The sequence below is a fragment of the Rhinolophus sinicus genome, linkage group LG15 (assembly GCF_036562045.2).
Source record: "Rhinolophus sinicus isolate RSC01 linkage group LG15, ASM3656204v1, whole genome shotgun sequence".
Lineage (NCBI taxonomy): Eukaryota > Metazoa > Chordata > Mammalia > Chiroptera > Rhinolophidae > Rhinolophus > Rhinolophus sinicus.
Window position 1 is genome coordinate 36,153,433 of NC_133764.1, and position 27,996 is coordinate 36,181,428.

General features: G+C 45.1%; 1 protein-coding gene across 4 annotated transcripts; it reads left to right on the plus strand.

The window, feature by feature from the left end:
* The first annotated feature begins 692 nt into the window (after window positions 1–692).
* NUP85 (nucleoporin 85) lies at window positions 693–27,915 on the plus strand. Of its 4 annotated transcripts, XM_019745495.2 has the most exons (19): window positions 693–897; window positions 4,449–4,542; window positions 6,800–6,962; window positions 10,399–10,469; window positions 11,009–11,052; window positions 12,082–12,151; window positions 13,348–13,469; window positions 16,423–16,557; window positions 16,655–16,777; window positions 16,983–17,114; window positions 17,350–17,456; window positions 23,813–23,896; window positions 24,048–24,113; window positions 24,296–24,447; window positions 25,191–25,308; window positions 25,403–25,503; window positions 26,668–26,819; window positions 27,207–27,314; window positions 27,730–27,915. In XM_019745495.2, exons 1-19 carry the CDS (start codon window positions 865–867, stop codon window positions 27,829–27,831), a joined length of 1,977 nt encoding a protein of 658 aa, XP_019601054.1. In that variant the 5' UTR covers window positions 693–864; the 3' UTR covers window positions 27,832–27,915. The 4 variants fall into 4 exon arrangements, with proteins under 4 accessions (XP_019601054.1, XP_074176182.1, XP_019601057.1 ...); XM_074320081.1 differs by lacking the exon at window positions 10,399–10,469 and having other exon boundaries at window positions 776–897; XM_019745498.2 differs by lacking the exon at window positions 4,449–4,542 and having other exon boundaries at window positions 780–897.
* The last annotated feature ends 81 nt before the right edge of the window (window positions 27,916–27,996 follow it).

The window sequence follows — 27,996 nt, forward strand, 5'->3', positions numbered from 1 at the left end:
TATTTGGGAATGTAAAACCAGTACTATTCTCTTCCGTGTGTGCGTGTGTGTGTGTGTACGTATTTGTAAATATGGCATTTACAAAGTAAATAACTCCTTTAAGTTACTAGAGCACTTCTGAGTTTTCCATTAACAAGACCGGGATTCTCTGATTGTGGTTTGTTTGTTTTTTCCTTTTCCTGCTTTTTTTTTTTTTGGTGAGATAACAAACCAGTATTTGTGTTGAATGAAGCCAGCCCAGCTGTCCCGATTTCACAGTTGTCCAGCTGCATCACTTTTGTCCGCGGGCTTCTTGAGCGCTTTGGGGTGGGAGTTGGCAGCGACTGCCTTCGTCCACAAGCCCGACAGACCGGGGATCCCTGGCCCTGGACACCGCTCACAGAAGCAGCTCAGCCAACACTAACCTGCAGACTCAGAAGCGGCACGGAAAGCCAGAGTGGGGAGAGGTCGTGCGCCCGCTCGAGCCCGGCCCCTGACCGGCTCTCAGCCGAGTGGCCACCCCAGCCCGCGCACGCGCAGCTGCCCCGCCACCGCTCCCGCCGTCTCCAGGGGCTTTCTCCCTGCCCCGCGTGTGGCTGTCCCCGGCGGCGCCTGATCTGGCAAGAAGGTTCCTCTGAGGATAGGCTGCCCCTGGCGCCGGTTTCCCTGCCGTGTGGTCGAGGCCACGAAGGAAGAACACGTGTGGAGTGCCGCAGAGGGGTGGCGGTGGCCGAGAGCGACGCCCCTGCTGCGCTGGGGATTTGGGCCTGCAGGCAGTGCAGCAGGGGCTCGGATCGGGTCCTCTCTTGCAGCGGCTCTGAGCGGGAGGCCCGAGCCGGGAGCTGCGCTGGCCTCGCGACTTCCCGGCAGCTGACGTGCGGCGCTATGGAGGAGCTCGATGGCGAGCCGACAGTCACTGTAAGGGCGCCCCAAAGAGTCCTGTTTGCCCTCGCGGCCCAAGGATTGAGTCTGCTTCATCACTGCAGGCTTGTCTACCTCCGTGCCTCCCGGAGGCGCCCGTCCCCTTTTCTCAGCTCAGTCGCCACCATCCGGAGGTCACGTTAATTAGCCGCCCGTGTTTGGGATCGCAGTGGTCGCTGGGTTTGTGCTTTGTATGCTCAGAATACCTGGCCCCTGAGGCCTCACTCCGTCCCTCTCCCTCCCTTGTCTCTGCGCCTTCCTATTCCGCTCGCTTTTCTCGTTGGGCTAATGCTCGAAAGAGGGCGCTTGGACTAGGCAGTAGAATTGGGGCTTCGCTTCTTCCAGCCGAACTTAGCTTCACATCGCAGCGCCGTGAGCTTGGCTTCTGCTTGTGCTGCGCTTGCCTAAGGTTTACTAAACGTATTTAGTCTCTCGGGGGACTATCTCTTTTTATATTTTGCTTTCAATTTGATCTGAACTCTGAAGACAGTATTTCAACTGCTGCAGATCTATGATTTTAAAGAAATTCATAGCCTTTAGATACAAACTACCTACCGTTCCCCCAGCCTGGAATGCTCGTTTCTTCTCTCATCTCCTGCTCGTTTTTTAAATGCAAGCTCCAGCAGCTTGTGTCTTAGGAAAGCCTTCCCTAACCTCCCTAACTAGGTCCGATGTCTCTACCCATTGTGGGCTTCCTCTGTACCTCTTAGCGCTGTAAGCCCCACTAAACTGAAAGTTGCTATACCTTGTGTTTTTGCTTTCTAGGAAGTTGGGATGCCTACAGTTTTCAGCCAAAGACATCAGATTGCAAAGCAGTATCCGACAAAATAAAAAATTGAGAATAGGGGTCATTTCAAAGCTGACTGGACAAAAGGGCGCATGAGATCTTAAATAGCAATTAACATGGATTGTTATGCTCTATAAAGCTTACTGCTGTAGAGTGTTCCAATTTAATACCTATACAGAGTACTTTAAATATTAAATATCCATCAAGGACTATGTCAGTGTTTGTGGGAAGAAAAATTAGAACATCAGAGTCACTGGAACTTTTTCAAACTTTCCCTCTCTCACTTGTGTTGGACTCCTTGGGTGGGGGGACCCTTCCTAGTACCCTGTGGTGCCCTGGAGAGCCACTGCTTTGGTACTGTGCCATGATAAAGAGCCTTGCATTTACAAATGGAATGAAGATGATCTCAGCTGACTTATTTTTATACCCAGTAGTGATGATGGGCTTGTGATAACCCAGCTCTATATTCGTGCTGGGGAGACCAGGTGGAAAACTGGTTGGCCTCATGGACACACACAGGAGGGGCCTTGTAGTCCAGAGTCTGAAGCTCACCTCTGCAAGTTTAAACTCTGTCATGTCTGTTTTTGAGTGTTCATCTGCCTTGGGGGCTTGCTCTAAACACATTCTCAAGAGACTGATGAATAATTGTGAATACTATTAAATCACCCTTTATGGCAGTTGTGTCTGCTTTTCACACAACTGCTCCCTATTGTCAAGGCGCCTGAAGTCCAGTTAGTAACTGGCAGATTCGAGGATATTTAAATGTAGATTCAAAGTAGGTAGAATAATCTTGAGTAGTTTTTCTAGACCACTGGTCTTCGTATCCTTTTGGTTCAAGGGCTCTTAAAAAGTGTAAGTTAGAGTTTTCATTGTCTTTCTTGTTTTGTTCGATTCCAGGTAAATACCTAAAAGTAGAATTGCTGGGTTATAGGACAGATGCATCTTTAGCCAAAATAAACTCAGTTTTCCAAAGTGGTTACACAGTATTTTTTGCAGCAGCAATGTGTGAGAGTTCCTCCTCAATTCTTTGTATGATCAGTCTTTTAAATTTTCATTTCCATTCCAGTGGGTATTTAGTGGTAGCTCATTATTTTCATTTGTATTTCCCTAATGAGCATCTTTTTATGTGCTTATATGTCATTTGTATATCTTCTTTGGTGCGTGTTAAAAATCTTTTGCCCATTTTGTTACTGGGTTGTTTCACTAATGAATTGGAAGAATTCTTTATATATTCTGGATATCAAATATGTGTTTTGCAGATATTTTCTCCCAGTCTATGGCTTGCCTTTTCATTTTCTTAACAGTATCTTCTGAAGAGCAAAAATTTTAATTTTGTTGAAGTGCAATTTATAAATTTTTCTTATGCTATAGTTTATGCTTTTCGTGTCCTATATACATCTTTGCTTACTTTCAGGTCAGAAAGAGTTTCTACTATGCTTTTCAAGTCTTATAGATTTTGCTCTACATTTGAGTCTGTGACTAATTTTTAGTGAATTTTTGTCTATGGTGTGAGGTTCATTTTTGCATATGGATACCCATTTGTTCCAGCACCATTATGTACAAATAATGCTTCCTCCTTGCCTGACCTACTCATCTCATAGAGTCTGCTAAAACAGATTCTGTTCTGTGTGTACCTCAGACTTAGCATACCTCCCCTTTTCTGACTGCCTGTTTGTTTATTGGTCTCCCTCAGGACACCACTAGCTTTTGGAGGACACAGACTGTAGTACACATTGTTGTATTCCTAGAGCCCAGCACAGAAGAAGGCTTAATACACATGGCTTAGTTGTTGAATCACCACGTTAGCCTTTCCTAAGAACTGAATGCACTTACTTGTCTTGAGACAAGACTTTTGACAAGACTGTTGCCAGCCAAATTCATTGTCTGCCAACTTTGAGTGCCAACTTTGTGCCAGCGTCTCTTCCAGGCAGTGAGTGAGAATCCTAGAGGCTCCTGCCATTGTGAGCGTTCATCTTTTCATGGGGCACGTAATAACCATGTAGGAGAATCATTTCAGCATACCAGAAATGCTGTTGCAGTGGTCCAGGTGACAGTTGGTGATGGCTTGGGTTAGACTGGTAGAAGTGGCAAATGGCTGGATTCAGGCTTATTTAAGAGAATGTGATTTACTGATAGACTGGACATAGGTGGTGAGGGAAAGAGAAGAATCAAGGATTCCTCCTAACAGTTGGAGAAGGTTTTGTCCCAGTGAAGGAGTGACATGAGTTTTGGGGATGAGCATCAAGAGTTCTTTTCTTTGGCTCTTGATGTTGTGGTTATAGCTCTAGAGGTTAGATCATCTATAAAGGTGTGGATTAGGCATTGGAGGTCTGAAGCTGAGACTCAAAGGGATTGGTCTGAGTTGGAGGCAAAAATTGAGTGTCATCATCACAGAGATGGCACAGAAGTTATGGGATCGAGGTCTCTGTCTTTTCAGTGAGTAAGAAACAGTTCCTTTTTAATTTTTTTAACTTCACTTTTTCTAAACTACACATCACTAAATTACAATGTAATATTGATTAGGTTGTAGCTTTCCTTTTTATCAACACCCGAGAAGTGGTAGGCTGGGTTGCGGTGCCCCGCAAAGCTCACTTGTTTACTTAGGGTCTCATAGACCGGGCTGAGATCACCCACATTCAGCTATGTACATACATTAGCACTTAACTTGCATGACCACTGGTTTCTAGGATTATACTTGCAAGTCAGTTGAAAGCAAAGCCTTTAGTAGGAATAACAGCTTCTGTACCTTATTTTTTACTAGTTTATTCCAGGAGTGAATTCCAAGAAGAGGCAAATGTGTTTTGACTGGGGTCCAGGAGAGATGCTGGTGTGTGAAACCTCCTTCACCCAGAAAGGTAGTTGTTATTATTTTTCTTCCAGATTATCTGTCTTGGCACATTTAGTTGTTTTTTTTCTTTATTCTCCCAGATTTGACTAGCTGAGGCATGATAAGTTGAACTTATTTTGTACCATTTTTATTTTTGGATCTTTAGCTGTTTTAAGATTTTCATTGATTTATGAGATCTGCCAGATGTTGAGTCCAGGCAAAAAAATTAACAATAGTCTTCCTGGTATTAAAGGTTTTCTTAAAAAATATATATATATATTTAAACTATTTATTTAAATGTGTTTTTCCAGGACCCATCAGCTCCAAGTCAAGTAGTTATTTCAATCTAGTTGTGGAGGGCACAGCTCACAGTGGCCCACGTGGGGATCGAACTGGCAACCTTGTTGTTAAAAGCACCACGCTCTAAAAAAATAAAAAATAATAAAAATAAAAAATAAAAGCACCGCGCTCTAACCAACTGAGCTAACCAGCCGCCCCAGAAAGGTTTTCTTATATCTGAAAGCTTCAAGCTTTTCCCACTTCTTGTCCAGAGTGACTCAGTTCCCTTCATAGCAGCCCCCTTATTGTGAAACTTTGCAGATCTCATAGCCCTTACCTTTATATTATCAGTGTGAACTCAGTTGAATTCTGTAGGCTGTTGATGCACAGCACAAGTGAGCTGGAAAGCGAAATCACTTGGCCTTGGCTTTGTTCTCTAAGCTCCATCAAATATTAGACATGAATTTTTCTCCTGGTACAGACTCCCACTAGTAACAAGATAAGACTGAAATCTTGACATTTGATTGTGCTTTCTCCTTTTCAAGAGAGAAGTATCAGGAAATGTTGAAGAGATTTTCTTGCACATTTTTGACAGCTTCTTTACCCAAAGGTGTAGGTTTTTCTCTTTTATAAGGAGCAGATTTAGCTAATGAAAGTCTCAGAATTTTGATAAATTATCATATGATGTGCAGTTCATGTAAATTTTAAGCTATGTTGTTTTTCTTGATTTTATTGTTAACAGTTTTCCCTAATGTTGCTAAATATTTATCAGATATGTTGGTATTGAACGTCTCAAGCTTGGAAGAGCTATCGAATCTGCCAACGGGGCAGATTCATAGAAGAGAAACTTCTGTGAGTGTGTCCGGATGGTCTGTTTTCATGCTTAATGGGAAAGCTTATCAACATTTCTAGTTTGTCCTCTGTTGTTGAAAACACAGGTTTTCTTTTGTTGGTGTATTTATATCTATTGAAATCACATTCAAGACAAGCCATTGAACATCATCACAAATTGAAATTTCCACAAGTTGGTGGTTTATAATTTATTACAGAGCCTTTTCATTGCTGTCGTAAAACAGTCAATTCTAGATTCTTTGTTTTAGAGGTAATAGCAGTACAAATTAATACCAAAAAAAATATTTACTTTGTGTTTATATAAAACTTTAACTATAGGTTTATCTTATTTATTGAGTTTTACATAGGCTAATATTAAGTGAGTTTACTTTTTTCACTGTGTTTCAATTGATGGAGGTGAAAGATAGTTCCAAAATATGCTGATGAGTTGAGTAAAGTCTGAGAGTAAACATTTGTGTTTAAAAATTCATGTGTGGATAATTGATAAATGAAAATTTGTATATTTTTTTAACAACTGAAGTGAATAGCAAAGAAGCTGAAGCTTTTGTAATTAGGTACTCAATTTAAAAAAAAATTTTTTTTTAAAGACTATTCCTAGTCCTTTTTTTTTTTTTCCCCCCACAGGACTTTATTGGGGAACAGTGTGTACTTCCAGGACTTTTTTCCAATCAAGTTGTCCTTTCCATCTTAGTTGTGGAGGGTGCTGTTCAGCTTCAAGTTGTTGTCCTTTCAGTCTTAGTTGTGGAGGGCGCAGCTCAGCACCAGGTCCAGTTGCCGTTGCTAGTTGCAGAGGGCACAGCCCACCATCCCTTGCAGGAGTCGAGGAATCAAACTGGCAACCTTGTGGTTGAGAGCACGCGCTCCAACCAACTGAGCCATTTGGGAGGCAGCTCAGCTCAAGGTGCCGTGTTCAATCTTAGTTGCAGGGGTGGAGCCCACCATCCCTTGCGGGACTCGAGGGATTGAACTGGCAACCATGTGGTTGAGAGCCCACTGGCCCACGTGGGAATCGAACCGGCAGCCTTCAGACTTTGGAGCATGGAGCTCTAACTGCCTGAGCCACCGGGCCGGCCCTCAATTTAAAAATTTTTGAGTGGGTTCTTTTATGAAGGTGATAGTGATAGATGTTTAATTATTTTCCTGTTTTGTTTCAGGAAAATCAGAGACGGTGCCCGGCTGCCCTTTTATCCATATCATCCGGAAGGATATAGATGTTTATTCTCAAATCTTGAGAAAACTCTTCAATGAATCCCATGGAATCTTTGTGGGCCTCCAGAGAATTGAAGAAGAATTATCTGGAAAATCCAGAAAAACTCAGTAAGTAGGCTGTTCATAGGTGCTGAAGTCCACAAGTAAATTGTGAGAAGCCAGATGAAATGATCCTTGTCCTTTCACATGACGGGTGGATCACCTGGAGAAATCAGGGCCTCCTGGTTCTACTTTGTGGCCTCTGGACTGGGCAGTGTGAGTGGTCAGAGATGGAAGTGTCTTCCAGGCAATGTGCAAATGGTGTTGATTGACTTGTAGGCTTGATAAGCTTTCCTTGTTTGTATTCCTACTCATTTACTCCCCAAAGAAGAAAATTTAGGCCAAAAAAGCACCTGAGATTCATTTAATGAGGCCCTACTATTGGGAGATTTTGAAATTCATGTAAAAATGAGTTTTGTTTTGGTTTTAAAGAATTATTCTCAAGGCATTTTTTGGCAAGAGACCAGAAAACTATTGTACTATTTATAGACTAGGATTGTCTGAAGTGTGGGTCCCGAGTTAACTGCATCAATGTCAGGTACTCATTAACTGCAGACTTCTGGGCCCCACCTCAGATCAGCAAAATAAGAATTTCTGGGGGTGGCTCCTAAAATCTCCAGGTGAGTGTTAAGCGCAGTGGAGTTTGAGAACCTCTGTGTTAGGTTTTATCAGCGTCCATTCGTATGGTTAGGCATGGGCAATGTTGGTATTTGTATTGAGAAAACACCACTTTTTCCCTTCTCTTGTGCTTCTCCTTTACTCCCACACTCACAACACTTCTGATGCCAGATGTGTATGGGTTTCCCCTTACCAAGCAGTTCTGTGACACTAGCTGGGTGTCTTTCAATTTAACTCAATTCTGACACTATGTGGAGATAGCGTCACATTCCACAGGTCAAGGGCTCAGTTCCATGAGACTGCCCTGCGCTTCAGATGCCAACCACAAGTAGTGGGTCCCCAGGTAACCTACCACTTCTGTACGACTTAGCTGCAAATCAGAGGTTCCCAGGATCCCCTCGGGTCAGATTAATTTGCTAGAGTGGCTCATGGGACTCAGGGAAACACTTAGGTTTACTAGTAGTTTGTTAAACGATATGATAAAGGATACAGATGAACAGCCAGATGAAAAGGCACATAGGGTGAGGTCTGGGAGGGTCCCGAGTACAGGAGTTCCCGTAGAGTTGGGGTGTGTCAACATCTTGGTCTGTGGATGTGTCTGTCCCCATGGAAGCTCTCTGAACCCCATACTATTGGGATTGTGTGAAGGCTTCCTCACATGGCATGATCGATCATTTCCAGCCCTCTATCCCCTATAGGGAAGAGGGGCACAGGGCTGAAAATTCTAAGCTTCTAACTATGGTTGGTCTTTCTGGTGATCAGCCCCATCCAGGAGCCACCCAGAGTCACCTCATTAGAACAAAAGGTGCTTCTACTGTTTTTGTTACTTAGGAATTTACAAAGATTTTTAGGAGCCCTGTGTCAGGCACTAGGGATGAAGACCATGTATCTGTTTCTTATCAATCACAAGATCACAGTATTTTACTTTCTTGATAAGCATTTTACAAATGAATCCTGGAGAATGCCCTACTCATTGTGTGTGTGTGTGTGTGTGTGTGTGTGTGTGTGTGTGTGTGTAAGACAGATCACTGGTTTCAAGAGACTGGTACAGAGTATTGGTGATTCAGAGGAATCTACTACCACTTCTAAGAAACAAATATGTCAAAAGTCCTGTGATAGAGACCCTGAAGATAGAGACCCTGGCTTATTTATGTGGGATCTCTGTTCCCGCGTCTCCTTGTGCATCTGGACAGTAGATGATCTGAAACATTTGCTGAATGACTAAATAAATGTGTGAATGTCTTGATGGTGGGATGAGAACTCCTGTTTTGTGCCAGGGGCCAGCATGTCACCTTGTTTTTGGCTGGGTGCATTCTTTATCTTGGCCTGAGTCTTGACTGTGAACCTGGTACACAGGTTAAGTAAGATAATGTGTGCAAGTTGATTTACCTCCTGCTGGCCCTGTTGGACATAGGAGACTGTAGCTACTATTCATTTTTAAATGGAGCCAATAGGTGGCCTGTAAGTCTCTTCATCCAGAATCAATATTTGTCTTGCTAAAGATCTGCAACTTGATAACTAACAACCAATTGGCTTTCTTGTAGAAATTTGTTTTGTCATTTCTTTTTTTTCCTTTTTTTTTTTTTTTTTTTTTTAAGATTTTTATTGTGGAAGGAAGGAAGGGGTACAGGACTTTATTGAGGAACAGTGTGTACTTCCAGGACTTTTTTTTTTTTCCCCAAGTCAAGTTGTTGTCCTTTCAATCTTAGTTGTGGAGGGCGCAGCTCAGCTCCAGGTCCAGTTGCCGTTGCTAATTGCAGGGGGCGCAGCCCACCATCCCTTGCGGGAGTCGAACCGGCAACCTTGTGGTTGAGAGGACGCGCTCCAACCAACTGAGCCATCTGGGAGCTCAGCGGCAATCAGCTCAAGGTGCCGTGTTCAATCTTAGTTGTAGGAGGCAGAGCCCACCATCCCTTGCAGGACTTGAGGAGTTGAACCGGCAACCTTGTGGTTGAGAGCCCACTGGTCCATGTGGGAATCGAACCAGCAGCCTTCGGAGTTAGGAGCATGGAGCTCCAACTGCCAGAGCCACCAGGCTGGCCCCTGTCATTTCTTTTTTAGAAAACTTTGTTTCTCACTAATTTTAGATTCCAGAAAAGGTGCAAAATAACAGATTTCTGTACATCCCTCACCTGGCTTCCTGAATGTTACTGTCTTGCATAACTGTATTACTCTTAATTAAACCAGGAAACTTAAACATTGATGAAATATATCAACTAAAGACCTTATTTGAATGTCACCAATTTTCCCGCAAATGTCCTTTTTTCTCTTCTGCGACTAAATGAGGTGGAATTTAGTTTTTTCTCCTTAGTCTCTTTCATGATCTTGATACTTTGAAAAATATCGTCCAATTATTTTGGACCCTCAGTTTGGGTTTGTGTGATGTTTTCTCATGATTGGACAAAGGTTATGGGTTTTTAGCAAGAATACCACAAGTGGTATGATGTATCCTTCTCAGTGTATTACATCATGGGGTTCGTGATGTTGATTTTTTATTACTGGTGAGGTTGACTTTGATCACTTGGTTAATGTGATTTCTACTGGGTTCCTTCACTATAAAGTTACAGTCTTTCCCTTTGTAACTAATAAGTATTTGGGGGAGAAATTTTATGACTATGCACATCTCAAATTCTCAACCTTTTAGTGTCCATCAGGGGGTCTCATCTGCAACAATTTAATATCAGTATGTGGACTCATGGGTATTTATTTTATTCCAAGAGTTATATGGTATTTTATTTATTTTGTTGCTCAAGTTGTTCCAGCTTTGGCTATTAGGAGCTCCTTCGACTTGGCTCCTGACTTTCAGCAAGCTTCTGTCACCTATTCTATCTTTCTGTTACCACAAGATGTTCCAGGCTCATCTTGTATGCCATTTCATTTTTTGTAGATTGGTTCTAGTGAGTAAAAACTACCGATCAGTCATAAGAGCATGCATGGAAGAAATGCACAAGGTTGTAGGTAAGGATTTTGTGTCTGTATATGTGATAGTAATTAAAGTATTCATCTGGCTATAAATACTGCAAGGTAAAATCTGATTGACATTCCAGTTTAAAACTCTTACTTTCCTATCTTAATTTTTTCTCAATAATCGTATGTTCTTCAAGTGAGAGCATATAGAGTTGACAGAGATGAGGCTAAAGGGCCAAATTAAGGATCTTTGAAAATTGCATTCCCAGTTCTTTGGTCTTGGTTATTTAAAGTCACCATAACCACAAGAGCCACGTAACTCCCCGATGCCAGGTGGAGTCTTGTATAACACGGTGGCCTCTACGTTTGCTGTGTTGCAGTTGAAAATGCCACTTGTAACTTGAGGGTCTTTGTTTGAGAATCATTAATCTACAACAAAGAGATACGAAGCATTTTTAAAAAATATCTATAGTGAAAATAGTTGGTCATTAAAAGAAACAAAGGCACAAGCCACAGAACTTGGTATATGAAGTTATATCAATCAGACTGAAAGTTCCATTGCTCACTTACAATGTCTTGTGTTTTGTTAGTTGCTACTAAAGATCCAACAAGTGGCCGCCAGTTCAGCACCCAGGTAAGGAAGGCGCTGTCTTTGTGGTTCTGGCACTAGGATATCTTTCTGTGTCCATGGCACCCACCTGGGATGGCTTTGCAAAAATGGTTTTCTGCAGAACTCTTCTTTCCAGGTAGACATGCAACTCCTTGGGGTGGTAAGTAAGGCTCATCGTGAACTTCCTGGCTGAGCACATTGAAACGAAGGCTATGCCTGATGAGTACTTGTATGAGTTTTCACTTCTTATGGGAAGTATAAATCCTGACCATATGTGTCACCCGAGATACCGAGCTGAGCTTTTGGAACCACTGCTTAGTCTCAGGAACTGCACTCAGCTCATGAACCCAGCGGTTCTACTGAGCCTCAAGTTTTTATACTTTAGTTGGAGCTGGAAAACGACTTAAAGAATTCTCTTTCTCTGGAAGACTCTTGATATTGTTCAAACTCGGTAGTTAGTAGGGACTGATGCACTGTCTCTGAAGCCAGCAAAGCGTTTATTTTCCCGTATGAATAAGCTATTCTGTATGCACAGAAGGATGCTGGGGGAGAGGAGACTGTATTCTTAAGGGCAAGGTCTAGTCCCGATTTATTTTTGGATCTTATATTAGGTCAGCCTTTTCATAGACTGTTTCCTAAACTTCATTCCCTTGAATACCAGCCTCAAAATTTTTGCTGTTATGTATATATTTCTTACAATATTATTTACTGAATATTTTCCTAAAATTGTCTCTCTTTTATTACTCAAATAAAGCCTCTTCTTAAACCATAATATTCACCAAGATCACGGGTACGATGAGCTAGTTATATTTTTCTAATGCACATTAAACTAAAACTACAACCTTTGAAATGAAAGAACATTAGTCTGTGTCCCACCCCCTAAAAATCTCTCACTGGCTGGCCTGTGGGGAAACCCTGCCATAGGAATATTCAGTAAATGTTGAGTTAATGAATGACTATGCTGTGATCTCAGCCCTGCGTTGTTCCTTTGCTCGCAGCAAATCTCAGGAACGTTTTCAGTCAAAACTTTGTCTCCGTTTATTCCTTCCCTAGATCTCCATTCTGTCAGCCGTGGAGCTCATTTGGAACCTTTGTGAGATTCTTTTTATTGAAGTAGCCCCAGGTGAGCATGGACTCTTTCTGTGTCACCGGTGTCCCCTGCCCTTTCCTCTTTGTCCTTCCTGTGTGTTGTGATGAGTGTTTTATTGCCTAGAATGTTTTTTTCATCACTTTTTATCAACACAGCCATCAGAAAGCATTGCATGACAGGCAAAGAAGCCTGCCATTTTGTCAGGTACTGCAAAAGAATTGACAGCATGCCTTCTAGGAACCCAAAATATTAGGCAGATGACTGTTGAAAAATACCAGGGAAACAGATATTAAACTAGTGTGTGTCAGGGGTGGTCGTCAATATTTGTATCATCGGCTGGTCAAGCTTCAGAAAGTTGTAGGAGAAGCGAGGGGAGAGGCATGGAGCAGGTTCCCCCTCACAGCCTGCGGAAGGAACCAACCCTGCCAACACCTTGATGTCAGACTTCCAGCCCCCAGAAGTGTGAGGCAAGACATTTCTGTTTCCAAAAAGGAAAAAGAATATCTTAGGGATGTGAGGAGGGATTAGGCTGTGGGAGGCAAAGTCCCTTTGAGAGTTCTGTTGCCAGTGCTGAGGACGGGGCAACCCTGTGCGCTGACTGTCCACTGCGAGTTATTCTGTTGCACTTAAGTTAAACTGTGGTCACCACAGTATCCTGGCTTGGGTGGGCTCTCGATGGAGGTGCTACAGGCATATTTGGATTCTTTTCATGGTTCATGTTTGCTGTTATCTGTACATGAGTGTTAATCTCTATGTATTCATAGCTTTTTATTCGTTCTCCTGCTAAACTACTGAGCAACTTGAAATTACAATTCGTTGTTTGTATGCCTGCTGCCAGTAGATTTTGAGGGCTGTCACTGCTTTGATCATTGTTGCATACCTAGCACCTAGTCAGTACCAGTCCCTAAACGACCATTACTTACGTAGCTACTGAATATTGCACAGTCAGGAAGACTCTGGAGGTGGGAGGAGTGGTGAGGTCTGGGCCTCATGTTCAGCCCTTTGTAGGCGTCAGTGAAGGGTGTTGCTGCTTGGCACAGAGGAAGTGTTCCATAAAAGTCCGTTGCTAGTCTAGCCCTTCATTCAGGACCACATGTGTGCTCACTTAAAAGGGACAAACCACTTCCTACATAGCTTGTCTGCCCTACATTCTGTCTGTACTGTGGGAAAGTGGGATTTGTTGCCCAGGAAGCTGGGTTTTTGTGTGTGACGAGTCTCTCTCCTCCCAGCCGGCCCTCTCCTCCTTCACCTCCTTGACTGGGTCCGACTGCATGTGTGCGAGGTGGATAGTTTGTCGGCAGATGTTCTGGGCAGTGAGAATCCAAGCAAACACGAGAGCTTCTGGAAATTGGTAAGGACCCCGTGCAGGCTGGACCGCCCTGCCTTCCACTTCATATTCTGTTTTCCCCAGTGCTCGCAAGCAGGACTGAGGGTTGCATACTGAGCCTGTGTGCACTTGGCCTGGCTCTTTGAGTCTGATTATTGGAGGGAGAGCCTTTGCTTAGGAAGTATTGGGCCCAGATTTTGAGTCTCTGGTTCATTTACTGAGTATTTATTGAGTGCTACTGTTTGCAAGACACTGAGGAAACACCCATGACCAAAGTGGGCTAAGATGCCTGTCCTTACATACGGAGCTTACATCCTGCATAAGGAGATAGGAAATGAATACAGAAACAAGTGAAATATGTAGCATATCTAATAGTGAAGTGCTATGGAGAGAAACAAAGGGAGGGAACTGGGAGTGTTAGAGGTGGCAGGAGTCGGGGAAGGCCTCACTCACGAGGTGACCCACAAGTAGAGACCTGAAGGCGGTGAGGAGGGCACGTGCAGAGGAAGGGAGAAGCAGCATTGCAGACCTCCGGGGCGGTCGTACAGACTAGCTTTCAGAGCAGCAGAGCAGCAGATGGTTAGAACACGGTCTGTGGTGCCAGACTGCTTGGCTTAGCATCGCAGCTCTACTTCCTACTGGCTGTGAGATCGTGAGCGGGTTACTGCGCAGCCTTCACTGTCCTCGCCTGTACGATGGCGATAATAGCACCTACCCAGAGGGCTGTTGTGATTAAGTTAGTTAAGGGACATGAATGTGTACAGATTAGTTGATAGACACAGTAAGGAGTTCCTATTTCATTCCTGAGTCAGCTGGGGTGAGGGGAACGTTGGAGAGTTGAGCAAACGAGAATCATGATTGACTTAGATTGCTCCAAAAGACGCATTAGAGCTGATGGTCCGGCTAGGTCTTATTTTTAGGGAAAAACGGTAGGAAGCATAAAAATGGAGATGAAACCATGAAAAAAGAAACAGTCAGAAATAAAGGATACGGGGTGGCTAGTTAGCTCAGTTGGTTAGAATGTGAGTTCTTAACAACAAGGTTGCCAGTTCAGTTCCCCCATGGGATGGTGGGCTGCACCCCCAGCAACTAGATTGAAGGACAATGACTTGGAGCTGATGGGTCCTGGAAAAAATACACAGTTACCCAATAAAATATTAAAAAAGAAAAAAGAAAGAAAGAAAGACTACAATAACAGAAATGAAGAATACATTACAAGGAATCAACAATAGATTAGATGAAGCAGAGGCTCCAACCAGCGATGTAGAAGATAAGGTAGCAGAAAACACCCAACCAGAACAGCAAAAAGAAAAAAGAATCCAAAAAATTGAGGAGAGTTTAAGGGGCCTCCAGGACAATATCAAGCATACCAGCATTCACATTATAGGGGTACCAGAAGGAGAAGAGAGAGAGCAAGGAATTGCAAACCTATTTGAAGAAATAATGACAGAAAACTTCCCTAACCTGGTGAAGGAACTAGACAGACGAGCCCAGGAAGAACAGAGTCCCAAACAACATAAACCCAAAGAGGCCAACACCAAGACACATCATAATTAAAGTGGCAAAGGTTAAAGACTAAGAGAATCCTAAAAGCAGCAAGAGAAAAGCAGTTATTTACCTACAAGGGATCCCCTATAAGACTCGCAGCTGATTTCTCAACAGAAACTTTGCAGGCAAGAAGGGAGTGGCAGGAAATATTCCAAGTGATGAAAAGCAATGACATACAACCAAGATCACTCTACCCAGCAAGGCTGTCATTTAAAATTGAAGGGCAGATAAGGAGCTTCCCAGACAAGAAAAAGCTGAAGGAGTCTCATCACCACCAAACCAGTATTACAAGGAATCTTAGAGGGACTTCTTTAAGATGGGAGGGGGGTAAAGGATGGGTGGAAAGGGAAGGGATTAAGAAGTAGAATTGGTTGTTATACAGAGTCATGGCAATGTAGGGTATAGTATAAGGAATATAGTCAATACTATTGTAGTAACTAGGTAAGGTGCCAGACAGGTACTAGATCTATCAGGGTGCTAGATGGGAGTGGGGTAGGGGTCAGGGTGAAAAAGGTGAGGGCATTAAGAAATACAAATTGGTAGTTAATACAGTATGGGGAATAGAATCAACAATGTTGTAAAGATCATGTAAGGTGCCAGATGGGCACTGGACTTACCAGGGGGATCACGTCATAGACAGTGTAGATGCCTGACCAATGCACTATACACCTGAAGAGCTGAAGTAGAATAATCCTGAATGTCAACTATAACTAAGTATATAGGTGTACATAGTCACAGGGTGGGGAGTACAACACAGGGAAGATAGTGATGGTTTTGTAACCGCTATATAAGATGTCAGAGGGTAGTAGCTTGCGGGGTGGGTTACCACTTCATGAGGGGTTTAAATATCTATTATAATATGTTGTTTTGTACACCTGAAACTAATGAAACTAAAATTACAAATGAAGGGGATAAAAAAGACAGAGCGCTGCCTTGTTCAACCTCAGCTGGGAATGTGCGCATTAAGTGACTAATTTTTTGCTGCTCTGCTCATGTCCACAAATGATGTTGACGGCACCTCAAATACTGATTTCGGGGTTACAGATGCATTTTTAGCAAGTAGGCAAATTTACAAATATGGAATCTGAATAAAGAGCATTGACTGTATTTATTCCAAGTGTATGTGTATATACATATGTATGTATTTGAACTGAAACTTTTATGAACCAATACTTTATTTGAGGTATCTGATATTTTCTATGTCATTTATTTTTTTAAAGCTGGTCACAGCCTGTAATGAGTTACAACATCAGTTTGAAAAGCATGGTCCCTTTAAAGCATGTTTGTAAAACCATGTGCCTGGCTGAGCTAGATTACTCTGGAAGGAAGGAACCATCACACTTCCCCAAGGCTAGGAAGCCAATGCGTGGATTGAGGGAATGGCTTCTGGACCTCCTGTGAATGCTCATGCTCTCGGGTGTCCTCCCAGGTGACCATCTTGGTGCTGCAGGGCCGGCTGGACGAGGCCCGACAGATGCTCTCCAAGGAAGCCGATGCCAACCCCACTTCTGTAGGCATGTGCCGAATTCTGGGGGACCTGATGAGGACAATGCCCATTCTCAGTGTATGTGGGAGCAGCCCTGCTCTGCTGGGTCATGGGAGGTGGGTTCATGAAACGGGGTTTGTGTGGTGATGGCATGTCACTGCTTCTCTCCACTTAGCCTGGTAACACGCAGACACTAACAGAGCTGGAGCTGAAGTGGCAGCACTGGCACGAGGAATGTGAGCGGCACCTCCAGGATGGCACGTTCGCCTCCAGTCCTCACCTGGAGTCTCTCTGCAAGGTCTGTGGGAAACAAGTCCAGGTTGGGGTCTAAGCCGGCTTCCCTTAGGAGCTATGGCATCCAGCCTAGTGACGGCAGAGCCTTGGTCCTACTTGTCCAGGGGGACAGGAGAGAGGGGAGGAGCGAGCTGCCAGAACAGGTGTCCAGTGAGATCAGGAGAGTGATAGGCGTTCCCCTGGAGCTAAGGGAGAATGTCTCTTCTCAGATCATGCTGGGAGACGAAGCGGCCTTGTTGGAGCAGAAGGAGCATCTGAGTAACTGGTATCACTTCCTGGTGACCCGGCTCCTGTACTCTCATCCCACAGTGAAGCCCATTGACTTGCACTTCTACGCCCAGGTGAGTCTCAGCTCTGGAGGTTCTGGCTGTGGAGTAGACGTCCTGGGCTCTGCCTTCTGCTGGGTCATTTCCATCGTGTGGCCTCTGAGTTGAATGCCCCCTAGAGATCAGGAAGGGGCTTTCCTTTGGCTCTTTTTGAAGGACCCCATCGCCATTCTCCTACACAGCAGCCCTGCCAGCCCCCTTGAGTCTCTGCTTCCACCCGGGCATTGAGTGGGTCACCACCTTTCCACAGTCCAGCCTCGACCTGTTTCTGGGAGGTGAGAGCAGCCCAGAACCCCTGGACAACATCCTGATGGCAGCTTTCGAGTTTGACATCCACCAGGTGATCAAGGAGTGCAGGTAAGACCCGCTACTACCACCTTCTGACCATCTGTGGGGGTGCGATTCAGTGGCATTAAGTACATTCACAGGTTGTGCTACCAACAACACCATCTTTTCTAGAAAAGTCCTGTTCCTTCTTGCTGCTGCTTTAACCTTCTTCCCGCAGACCTGTTTCCCTCCTAGCCACGTGTACATAGATAATGGCTTCTCTCTGGACGAGTTTGGAGACTTCCCTGAAGCTTGAGGACTGCCATGTTTATAACAATTTCCATTTCAGGCATGTTTACTTAAAATAACATGGCAGAAAATTACCTTGATATTTAAAATCCAGAAAAAGCCAACTCGCCTGTTTCTTGAAACCCTATGGGCGTGCAGCCACCTTAACACGTTGCATACGGCGGGGTTTAAATCCCTCATACCCCTCTGTTCCGGCAGGTTTTTAAAAGAAACTACTTTAAAATGCACTCTTCTCTTTAAAGCGTAAATGCTTCTATGTCATTTATTATTTTTCTATAAATAATAGGTTCTACAAATAAATTATTCTATAAATTATTCTATAAATAATTATTCTACAAATAATTCAATAAAATATGCAAAGTAAAAAGAGTCAACAGTAAAAACGAGAATTCTCGTTGTCCGTCCTTAACGCATGGCTCAGAAAAAAACGAAGATTCTCGTGATCCGTACGCAACGTGTTAAGGAACAGGACTTCTCAACATTCTCCCCCTCCGGTGAGCCGAGGGCTCCCACACTGCGGGACTCTTGGCTGGGTCTGTTCAGAGCAGGGATTCTACAGCAGCCCTCTCCTCGGAGGGGATGTCAACATCATGTCGAACCTTCAGCAAGGTGGGAAAGGGAGTGTCAAACATAATGAATCAAAGGGGAAGCTTTCCAGAAATTTCCATATATAGTACGTCAGAATTTACCCTCCTTCTGCCTGGGCAAGTCCCAATTGCGGAAGGTGGGAACGGCAGCAGATGGCCTTGCTCAATCAAGTATCAGGTTCTCTGCCGTCGACTGGGTCAATCTTAGATCTAGGCAATGGGAAGGCTTTCCCACCTGCTACCCGCTCTTCCTGTCTTGGTCAAAAGAAAGCCAGGGCTTCAAGAAAACGATGCTAGATTTGGGGGATAAAAAATGAGTTTTGTGTGTCTTTTTCACAGACCTGTAAAATATAGTGACTTGAGTTGGAACTGGAAGATGACTTCCAGAATTCAGCTGCTGGTGGGTTTAGGGGCATCTGCATGGAGGGGTTAGTTGAGAACAACTTAAGGCACGCACACATCATTCTGTGGCTTTGTCAGTGTCTCCGCCTATAACTGGAAATAATAGGCCTTCCTAAACACTGTTACAGCAGTGGCTATTTCCACCAGGGCTTCCTTTAGAAGCCACATCTGGATTAGGAACAAAACAGACTTGGGCAGAACAAGGAGGAAAGACAATAAAAAGGGAAAGCATCCTGTTCTTTTCAGGGACAGGAGAAGAAAAAGAGATGTGCCAGTGAAGAGGGGTGGTTTTATGAATCGCACAGAAATCAGTGTCACCCTCGTGCCAGTCTCGTGGAAGGAAGGGTCAGCTCACAGCCCTCCACCTGGGCATCTCTCTGCCCTGACAAGCAGGGGAGGACCTGAGGTCTTTCTATCAGCTGTAAGTCTTGGAGCTGGGGTTTTTCGGATCAGGAAGCTACTGCCTACTCCGTTCTGAAAGAGGCTGAAAAGCAAGTCCCAGGACCTCATCCTAGGAATGGGAAGAAGGGCTGAAGCGTCTTCAGAGAGACTGGCAGGGTCTTAGGAATGTGCCCTCCTGCATGAGGAAGGGTTGGACCCGGGGTCTTGGGAGCACCGGGTTTCTCATGGGTTGTACTATTTAGACCCAAGTTTGGTTTCCAGTGGAGCGGAGAGCATCTGTCTGGTCATGGGCCGGAAGGCTGATAGTACGGGGAAGCCTTGCCACTGGGGTGTGACGTCAGCTGGGCTCATGACTACACTGTGAACGGAAAATGAGGGGAATCCTTTCTAATGGCTCTAGAAGGGAGGTTTCTAAATGGGCACCTGATGAGCGCCCGTCAACTGTCAGACCGGAAGAGGCAGAGAGGGCAGGGAGGGATCCTGCAGCGGAGCATAAAGGCCTGTTCCATCAGCCCCTGCTGAAGGGCCACGCAGTTGCCTGTTACCCCCACAACTGAAAGGAGAAGTCGGAATCCTCAGGCCTCATTTCCTTCCCTCTGTCTTGCAGCTTCCTCTGAAATCCAGTTCCTTTCTCTCTGGCAAAAGGAAACAGCACGTGCTTCACTGGGAGCTAGGCAAGAGGGCAGCTTCCTGGTCCCTTAAAGTCCTCCAGAGGTATTGAAGTAGGAGGAAATAGGGCTTCCTCAAAAACTAAGAAGAGGTGCAGTTTAATGTGTGCCTAATCTGGAATCTTCTTACCAGAACTTGGGCCTACCTTACAACCTTGGCTGCCGGATGCAGCCCCATTTACGGAAGGTCCACAGCTGCCAGAGCTCAGCCAGGCAGAGGGGAAAACAAGCAGTGGTTGCTGCCGAGCCACCAGAAAGCAAGATACAGGGGTTGGGGTAAGGGTGCCAGCAGCCCCGGTGCAGGACAGGCAGCCCATTGGAGGATTACAGGTGTTTCCTCTGGGTCGGGACTTCACCATGGCTGGTCTTCCGGCTCCGGAGTTCTCCCTTCTCCAGCAGACGCTACTCCAGAGCTGTTAATTAAGTCTTCATCGAACATCTTAGAGCTCTCAGCATTCTCCATTATATGGGCGTGAAGATCCCAGATCTGCAGCTCAAACCTGCCCAACCTGGCGAGGAGACCTGGTGGCCATGTTCAGCACTCTGTCCAGTCTCGGTCACCTCTCCGCCTTCAGTGGTCACTGCCCTGCAGCCTTGGAAGCTGGCGTATCCCTTTGGGGGACACTCAAGGGCTGAGGACACTGGAGCAGGCTGTGGCTCCCTCTGCTCTGGAGTTGACACAGCCACCTCGCCACTGCTTCACCATAACCGAAGCTGGGTATCTGGGTGACAGCAGCTGTTCTGGGAGGCTGAGGTGTCATTTCCCCTCACCCAGCATCCTCCCTCCCATCTTATTTTTAAGTGTAGCTCTCAACATTTATTAGGCATTTATTATATGCCACACACTGTAGCAAACTTGGAGATTATAGCAGTTTTTCTTTTGGGGAATTTACAATCTAAACCAGATGTTATGGGACCCCTTACGAGAGGACCCTATGTTAGATAGAAAAGTCAGGAAAAGCTTGAAGGAGGCTACAAGCAAGTTGAGACATGAAAATGTCAGTGAAGCACAGCAGCAGAGGTTATTTCAGGCAGAGAGAAAAGCATGGGAAAAGGCACAGGCAGAAAAGAAATTGGCCTATTACCTGCTTAAAGAACTGCAGATATCTCCGTAGAACCAAAAGGCTAAAGTGAGAGGTGGGTTGAAGTGAGAAAGGTAGGAAAGGAGATTATCGATGACCAAATAAATATACTATTCCAAATAGTTTTGATGTTTGCAAAATGGGGAGCCACTAAAGCTTTTCAAAAGCAGGACAGTGCCATGACATTTGTATTTGAGAAAGCAATCTGAAGAGGATGGAGGACAGCGGTAGCTGGGAGACCAGCCCTATGGCCAAGGCCATTGTCGGTGCGACATGGCGATGATGGTAGTTAACGCGGAGCAGGCTGAGCGCTCTTACGGATCACTTTAGTCTATTTTGCAACAAGATTTTGAGGTAGACGCTATTATTTCATTCCTGTCTGACAAATAAGGAAGTGAGCCCTGGTAGAGTCACTGCCAGCTAACAAGGGGCACTGTGGGGACTTGGACCCAAAGCCTTTCGCCAAAGTCCGTGCTATTTACTGGGCTCGTAGGCATTACTTGTCTATCAGTCAAGCCTCGTTCGCTCAACTTCAAAACACACTGCGCCACCAGCTAGCTACTTTTCACTCCCTCCACAGCCACTCCCTGGCCCGGCCACCGTTACTGTGAGCCTGAACCATTACACGTGGCCCCACTGTCACCTGTCTCTATATTGTCCATCCTCAGAGAACAGCCCATGTCACTCCTGCTCACTGTCCCAGTGGCGTCCCATCGCAAGGCCCTGAGTGAGCGGGCGTCTGCCTAGCTCCCGTTTAAGTCACACTGGCTTCATTCTGCAGTGCGAACAGGACACGCTTACGTGTGTCCCAGAGCCTTCACACTGGCTGTTCCCTCTGGCTTAGGAATGTTCCTTCTTGTCTGCCTAGGCAGGTTCCTGCTCAGTCTTCAGCCGTCTGCTCAAATAACCTACCCTTTTGACTAACTTCCGATATGGAACTGATTCTAGGAGGGGTGGGATGTATATCTGTATGTGTGAGGAGGCAACTTGTTTTTACATCTCAGTTTATACTTTCTCACTTTATATGCTATTTTATTCTGCCTTTGAACTGGTTATTTCTGATTTCATCTATTATTTTTGAATTTTTTATAACTTCAACCTCTGAAGAAAGCTTCAGAGCCTCACAGCTCCGTGCTGACAGTCGTAATCCCTTCACCTTGACAGTGAAGCAGAAGTTAAAGTGAACTGGCCAGTCACTGAGTAGCAGGACTGGGTTTGACCAGTTTCCAGTGCTTCTCCCATGGACAAGCATGTCCATCCATAGTCATTGGGTAAGCAGTTAGTAGGGGACAAATTTTGTTAACTTCGAGCTCAGATTTACTGATTTTTATATTTATAGAGCACTATTCAAAAGATTCTTAAAAGCAATTTATATCTATTTTCCCATTTTTTTCTTAAAACATTCCAGGCAGGCAAGAGGTAAAATTACTTCCATTTTATAGATGAAGGGGACACAGAGCCGTCAGTGACCGAAACGGCAGTCTTGGGTCCCAGTGGTAATACTTTCTAAACTACTGACACACACAGGACCTGTGAGGAGGTTAGAGCAGTGAAGACAACGACATTATGCAGCGAGCTGGGGTTTGCTTAGGCGGCTGTCATAAAGACATCATATTTATGGGGACTCTCTTGTGTAAAAAGCACAAGGTCAAGGATGACACAGCAGAATTACAAAATAACGAAAGCCATGGCTAAAGGAAAACTTGGACCAAAGAAGCACACTTTAAAAATTTGAGCACGGTAGTACTTTGTATAGCACGTAATGAATTTATAGAACTTAGTATTCGAGGATGGTAATAGAAATAGAGGCATTTAAAAAAAAAGGCATAGATAATATTTTGAATGTTAGGCATAGCTATTAATAAAGTTGGAATATATCTAATCTTCAAAATGATGTTCGTTCCATAATGATGGAATCCTGGAACAGGATTATCTGAGTATCTGTATACCCGAGATCGAGGCAGAGTTTTAAACATCCAGTAGTTTAGTATAAACCATGACTATTCTTTTTATATCCTGAAAGCATAATTTTTTACATTAATGAATGATTACACCTGGGAAACTACCTGCTCCATCCACTTTACTTGGGGTTGATTTTTGCCTTATAGAAAGCAACCATTAAAGTTTCTTTTCCCTCTCCCAAGATTTACAAAATAGTCAAGCATTATATACAAACACAGAAAGGCCTACACCAAATAACAGATAAAAAAAAACATAATTCAAAATGGTGCACGCACACTGACAGGAAGTGCGTCGGAATACTCCCTACAATGACGTGAGAGTTTACAGTTGGCCTAAAACATTGATCTCTAAAGAACTTACTTAATCAGACCTTAGAGGGCCCTAGAACCCTTAGTTTTTAACCGTGGCCCCAGGTGATTCTTGGTTTTGATTAAAAGTGTGGTTTGGAATTCAACTTTTAACCTTCATTGTGTGACACATTACATATATAATAAAATTATAAGTCACGTAATTGAACAAAAAATAATTTCTTTATACAAAGTATTAATAGTTACCTAAACACGATTGGTTTTTAAAATTAATCACATGTATATAGTTGTGTTCATAAAGTACACTAATCAAAAGCTATGCAATGAGAAACAACAAATCCAAATGCAAATGAAGCTGTTCCTTTGAATTCCATGTTTCCTCAAGCATCAGAAACCACCCATCTCTTAGTCCTTTTCTTGTGCATTATTCTGTGTCCACATTCTCTGCATCTGATTGGATCCCTGGATTTTATCTCACGTATGATCTTCTGCATAGATAATATATCATTGGCTGCAGCTTTGCGGGGTTGAACACCCTTCTGGGGTGTCCCTTGTTAGTCCCCACATAGCACAGAGAAACTTCTCTGTGCTTCCAGATTGTGGTTCGTCGCTATCCCTCCCATTCTTTTTAAGCAAAGGATGTGGGGTTCCTGCTCATGCCGCACTCCTGTGGGCCATGGCTTCTCACCCTGACTTTCCTTCTTGCCTTGGTGTCTGAACCTGCAGCCTCACCCTAAGTAACTGGTGGTTTGTGGCCCATCTGACAGACCTGCTGGATCACTGCAAACTTCTCCAGTCGCACAACCTCTAGTAAGTGTGTGGCCACGCCAACCCTCTTCTCCCCACCACCCAGGCCCTTGAGGGGGCGTGAACTGAATGCCTAGACGGGAGGTTGGGCAGCGGAAGGGGCCCTGAAGGGAGCAGGCCAGGAGGCTTGGTCTCATGTTAGGTTTTATTCCAGCTTTGGATCCAACATGAGAGAGTTCCTCCTGCTGGAATATGCCTCGGGGCTGTTTGCTCATCACAGGTAGGAAGGCTACAAGGGGCGACAGTGGGGTGCTCGTCAGCATGCGGGTGCCATTGGAGCTTGGACTTGGACTCTGCTCTCCTGCTGGGTCTCTTACGGCTCCAGGGGGCCCGGGGAGGAGCCATCTTGGGGTGCCAAGCCCCAGAGCAGCGCCCTCACATCTGCTCCTCGGACCTTTGCAGCCTGTGGCAGCTGGGGGTGGATTACTTTGACTACTGCCCTGAGCTGGGCCGAGTTTCCTTGGAGCTGCACATTGAGCGGATTCCTCTGAGCACTGAGCAGAAAGCACTCAAGGTTCTGCGCATTTGTGAGCAGCGGCAGATGACTGAGCAAGGTGAGGTGTCCCTTCTGGCACACCCGCTGTGCTCACACCATGCTAGCCAGACTGGAAAGAGGCCTGGCAGTGGATGCCAAGAAGTAAACAAAAACACGGGATGATTCCTGGGAAGGGACAAAGAGCTGGGGACCTGCTGGGTCCTAGAGGCAATTGAACACGTTGCCTTTTAAAAGGATCCCGACCCATTTCTCACACTTACTCCAAGAGTTCAGGCTGGGGTCAGCTTTGAGTTGACCTGTCCCAAGTGGGTTGCTGTTGCTAGCCAAGGCTGGCACTGGGAAAGCAGGACCGGAGGTACCTGGCTCAGGAAGGGCCCAGGGAGGAAGCGGTGAGAAGTTTGCCCCTTCTCTCACTGGTGGGCAATAAAAACCTAAGCTATTCTTCCCAGAGGCACTGGCATGTTTGTGACTGTCTATGAAAGCAAATGGCATTCAAGACCCAAAAGATGATAGGATTTTGACACTTGGACAGATAATGGAGGAGCTGATGTGTGGGGAACAATCAAAGTCTTATTGTCACCCCCGAAATCAAACCCGCTCACAAAGCCAGTCCTGTCAGGGTGGGTCATACTGTTAACAGAGCCAGCAGACAATTTATAAACCCAAGTTCCCAGTTCTGCTGACCAAGCTGTATTTGGGGCCCGTGGGGGAGGATGTGGAAGGCTGCTCCCACCCCAGCAGGGTTCAGGAACGGAGTGATTTGCAAGGTGAAAGGTGTACCTTTTCTCTCTGCCTGCAAAGTTCGCAGCATTTGTAAGATTTTAGCCATGAAAGCCGTCCGCAACAATCGCCTGGGCTCTGCCCTCTCGTGGAGCATTCGAGCGAAAGATGCTGCCTTTGCCACGCTGGTGTCAGACAGGTGGGTTTGGCCAGTGCTGACTGCCCAGGGACTGGGAGGCTGGGATGCTGAGGTGGGCCTGGGACTGCTGCTCTGATCTCCGCGGGCCTTGCAGGTTCCTCAGGGATTATTGCGAGCGAGGCTGCTTTTCCGATTTGGATCTCATTGACAACCTGGGGCCGGCCATGATGCTCAGTGATCGACTGACATTCCTGGGTGAGTCTCTCTGGGCTCCCCCCCGCGGACTTGCAGCAGCAATAGACAGTTGTAGAGATTGTACCTGGCTTCTCCAGTGTTTCCTTTCTGTTAAGCCCAAACTCCAAAACACATAGAACCCTGTGTGCCAGATTCTGCAAAGCATATTTTTCGGTAACATTTTATTTTCCAGTAAATTCATATTTAAAGAAAAGTTGCAAAAGTAGGAATAAGGAACTCCCATATACATTTTACCCAGATTCACCACTTGCTTATATTTTGCCTCGTTTTGTTTTATCATTCTCATTTAGTCAGATTTTTGGGGGAACAATTTGAAAGTAAGTTGGAGACATTGTTTCCCTCTATAAATCCTTGAGCATGTATTTCCTAAGAGCATTCTCTCATGTAACCACATTTATCAAAATCTGGAGATTCATTGTGATAGAATACTCTCCTCGAATCCAGAGTCCGTATTCTGATTACACCATTTGTCCCACAATGCCCTTCATTGTGTGCAGGTTCGCGAATTACTGTGTCTCTAAGGGCCTCTGCCTTGCTTGGTGCTTCTTAACCATGACACTTTGAAGAGTCGGTTCAGCTCTCTTGTAGGATGTCAATTTGGGTTTATTTGGTTTTCCTCATGATCAGATTCAGATTGTTTGGCGCAGGATTCCCCTGAGGTGACATGTCTTTATTGCTGTGTCCCCTTGTTGGTGGAATTCACTTTGATCACTTGGTTAAAATGGCATCCACCAGGTGTCTCTTTGGTGTGGCACTGACTTTCCATTTGAGGTAATGGTTTGTGGGGAGAGACTGGGATTTAAATCTTTTTCCTCATCAAACTTTCACCGACTAGTTTTGGTAACTACTGACTTACATCCCTTGTTTTAGTTGACATTTCCACCACATGGAAGGCTTTTCCTTTATCCCTGTTTGTTCTTTCATTTACATTAGTAATGGACTCGGGTTATTTTAGTCAACCTCTTATAACCCATGACTCTTGTTTATTCTGATGCTTATGTTCTCCCAGGTTTGGCCCTTTCACAGCGTGTTTTGAATCCTTTTGGTCTCATTGGTCCTTGGGCTTGGAGACAGCTCTGGAAGACTCTCTCTGCTCTGGAATGGCTGGTCTGGGGTCTCTTTTTGTTTAGGGCCAGAGGTGACCTGGTGTTCTTTTCTCAATAGGAAAGTACCGTGAGTTCCACCGATTGTATGGGGAGAAGCGTTTCGTTGATGCTGCCTCTCTTCTCCTGTCACTGATGACTTCTCAGATTGCGCCGCGGTCTTTCTGGATGACGCTCCTAACAGATGCCCTCCCCCTTTTGGAACAGAAACAGGTACAGGTTGAGGCCACAGGCATTTTCTTCTCTGAGTTTTGTAGTCCTTGCCTGTGCTTCATTCTGTGCTGTTGCAGATGTGTACACGTACGTCATGTCCCAAGTAGGGCTCTGTCTGTGGGCACGTAGCCCCCATCGCATCTACTGTGGAAATCAAATATCCACACGAGAAAAACTACTTAATTTGAAATAAGAGTTGTCTACTGACCATACCCAGCCCAGGGCTTGGATTGAGAATAGGGACGCGCTGCCCGCCCAGGACTACGTATGCAAAGTACACCCCTCCATGAGCATGCAAGGAAGGCTGTCTCTGAACTTGGGCTCATGCCCAAACCAGTGCAGGCCTCAGCTGGGGAGCAGCTAAGCCAAGTAGCCTCTCTCTTCTAGGTGATTTTTTCAGCAGAGCAAACGTATGAGCTGATGAGATGCCTGGAGGACGTGGCCTCAGGGTCAGGACGGCCAGCGCATGGAGAGCCTGACGCTCGGCAGCTCCAGGTCATTTGGCTTCTGGGTTGGCTCCAGTGGAGACGAGGAAAAGCTCCCTCTATCTCGGGCTCCCCACCACCTCCCCCTGCAAACACTGGCCTCTTACAAACTCATGTGCCTCTTAAGTTACCTCTTAACCTGGAACTGTGACACACTACCTCCTTTTAGGAGAAAATGGGGTGATTCTAGTGTTCGGGTCTCTGTATTCTTTCCTGTCGCTCAGGGTCCTTTGCAAGCAGCTCTCTTATATTGAGAACTTGCTGGAAGTTACCACTGTCCTTTGCACGCAGCTCTCTTATATTGAGAACTTGCTGGAAGTTACCACTGAATGTTAAAGGCCCTCTATCTGCCTTTGGATTAGATAGAGCCTTCGGGAGCCAAATATCACTTCCTGCTGTGCCTCACGCTGGCTCTTTCCTTTCAGGATGATGACATAGAGACCACCAAGGTGGAAATGCTGAGACTTGCTCTCGCACGAAATCTGGCTCGGGCGATTGTAAAAGAAGGCTCACTGGAAGGTTCCTGAGGCTGGTGAGAGCTGCTCCAGCATGGTATTTTTGTATGGCAATGTATATACATTTTTAAAAGAATAAATGTTTTCTTTTGCAAATACAAGGCAAGTTTCTTGAGTTCAGCTAGGGAGTTGTTAGCTACCCCCACTGTGAGCCTGATGGTAAAACTTAACGAAATG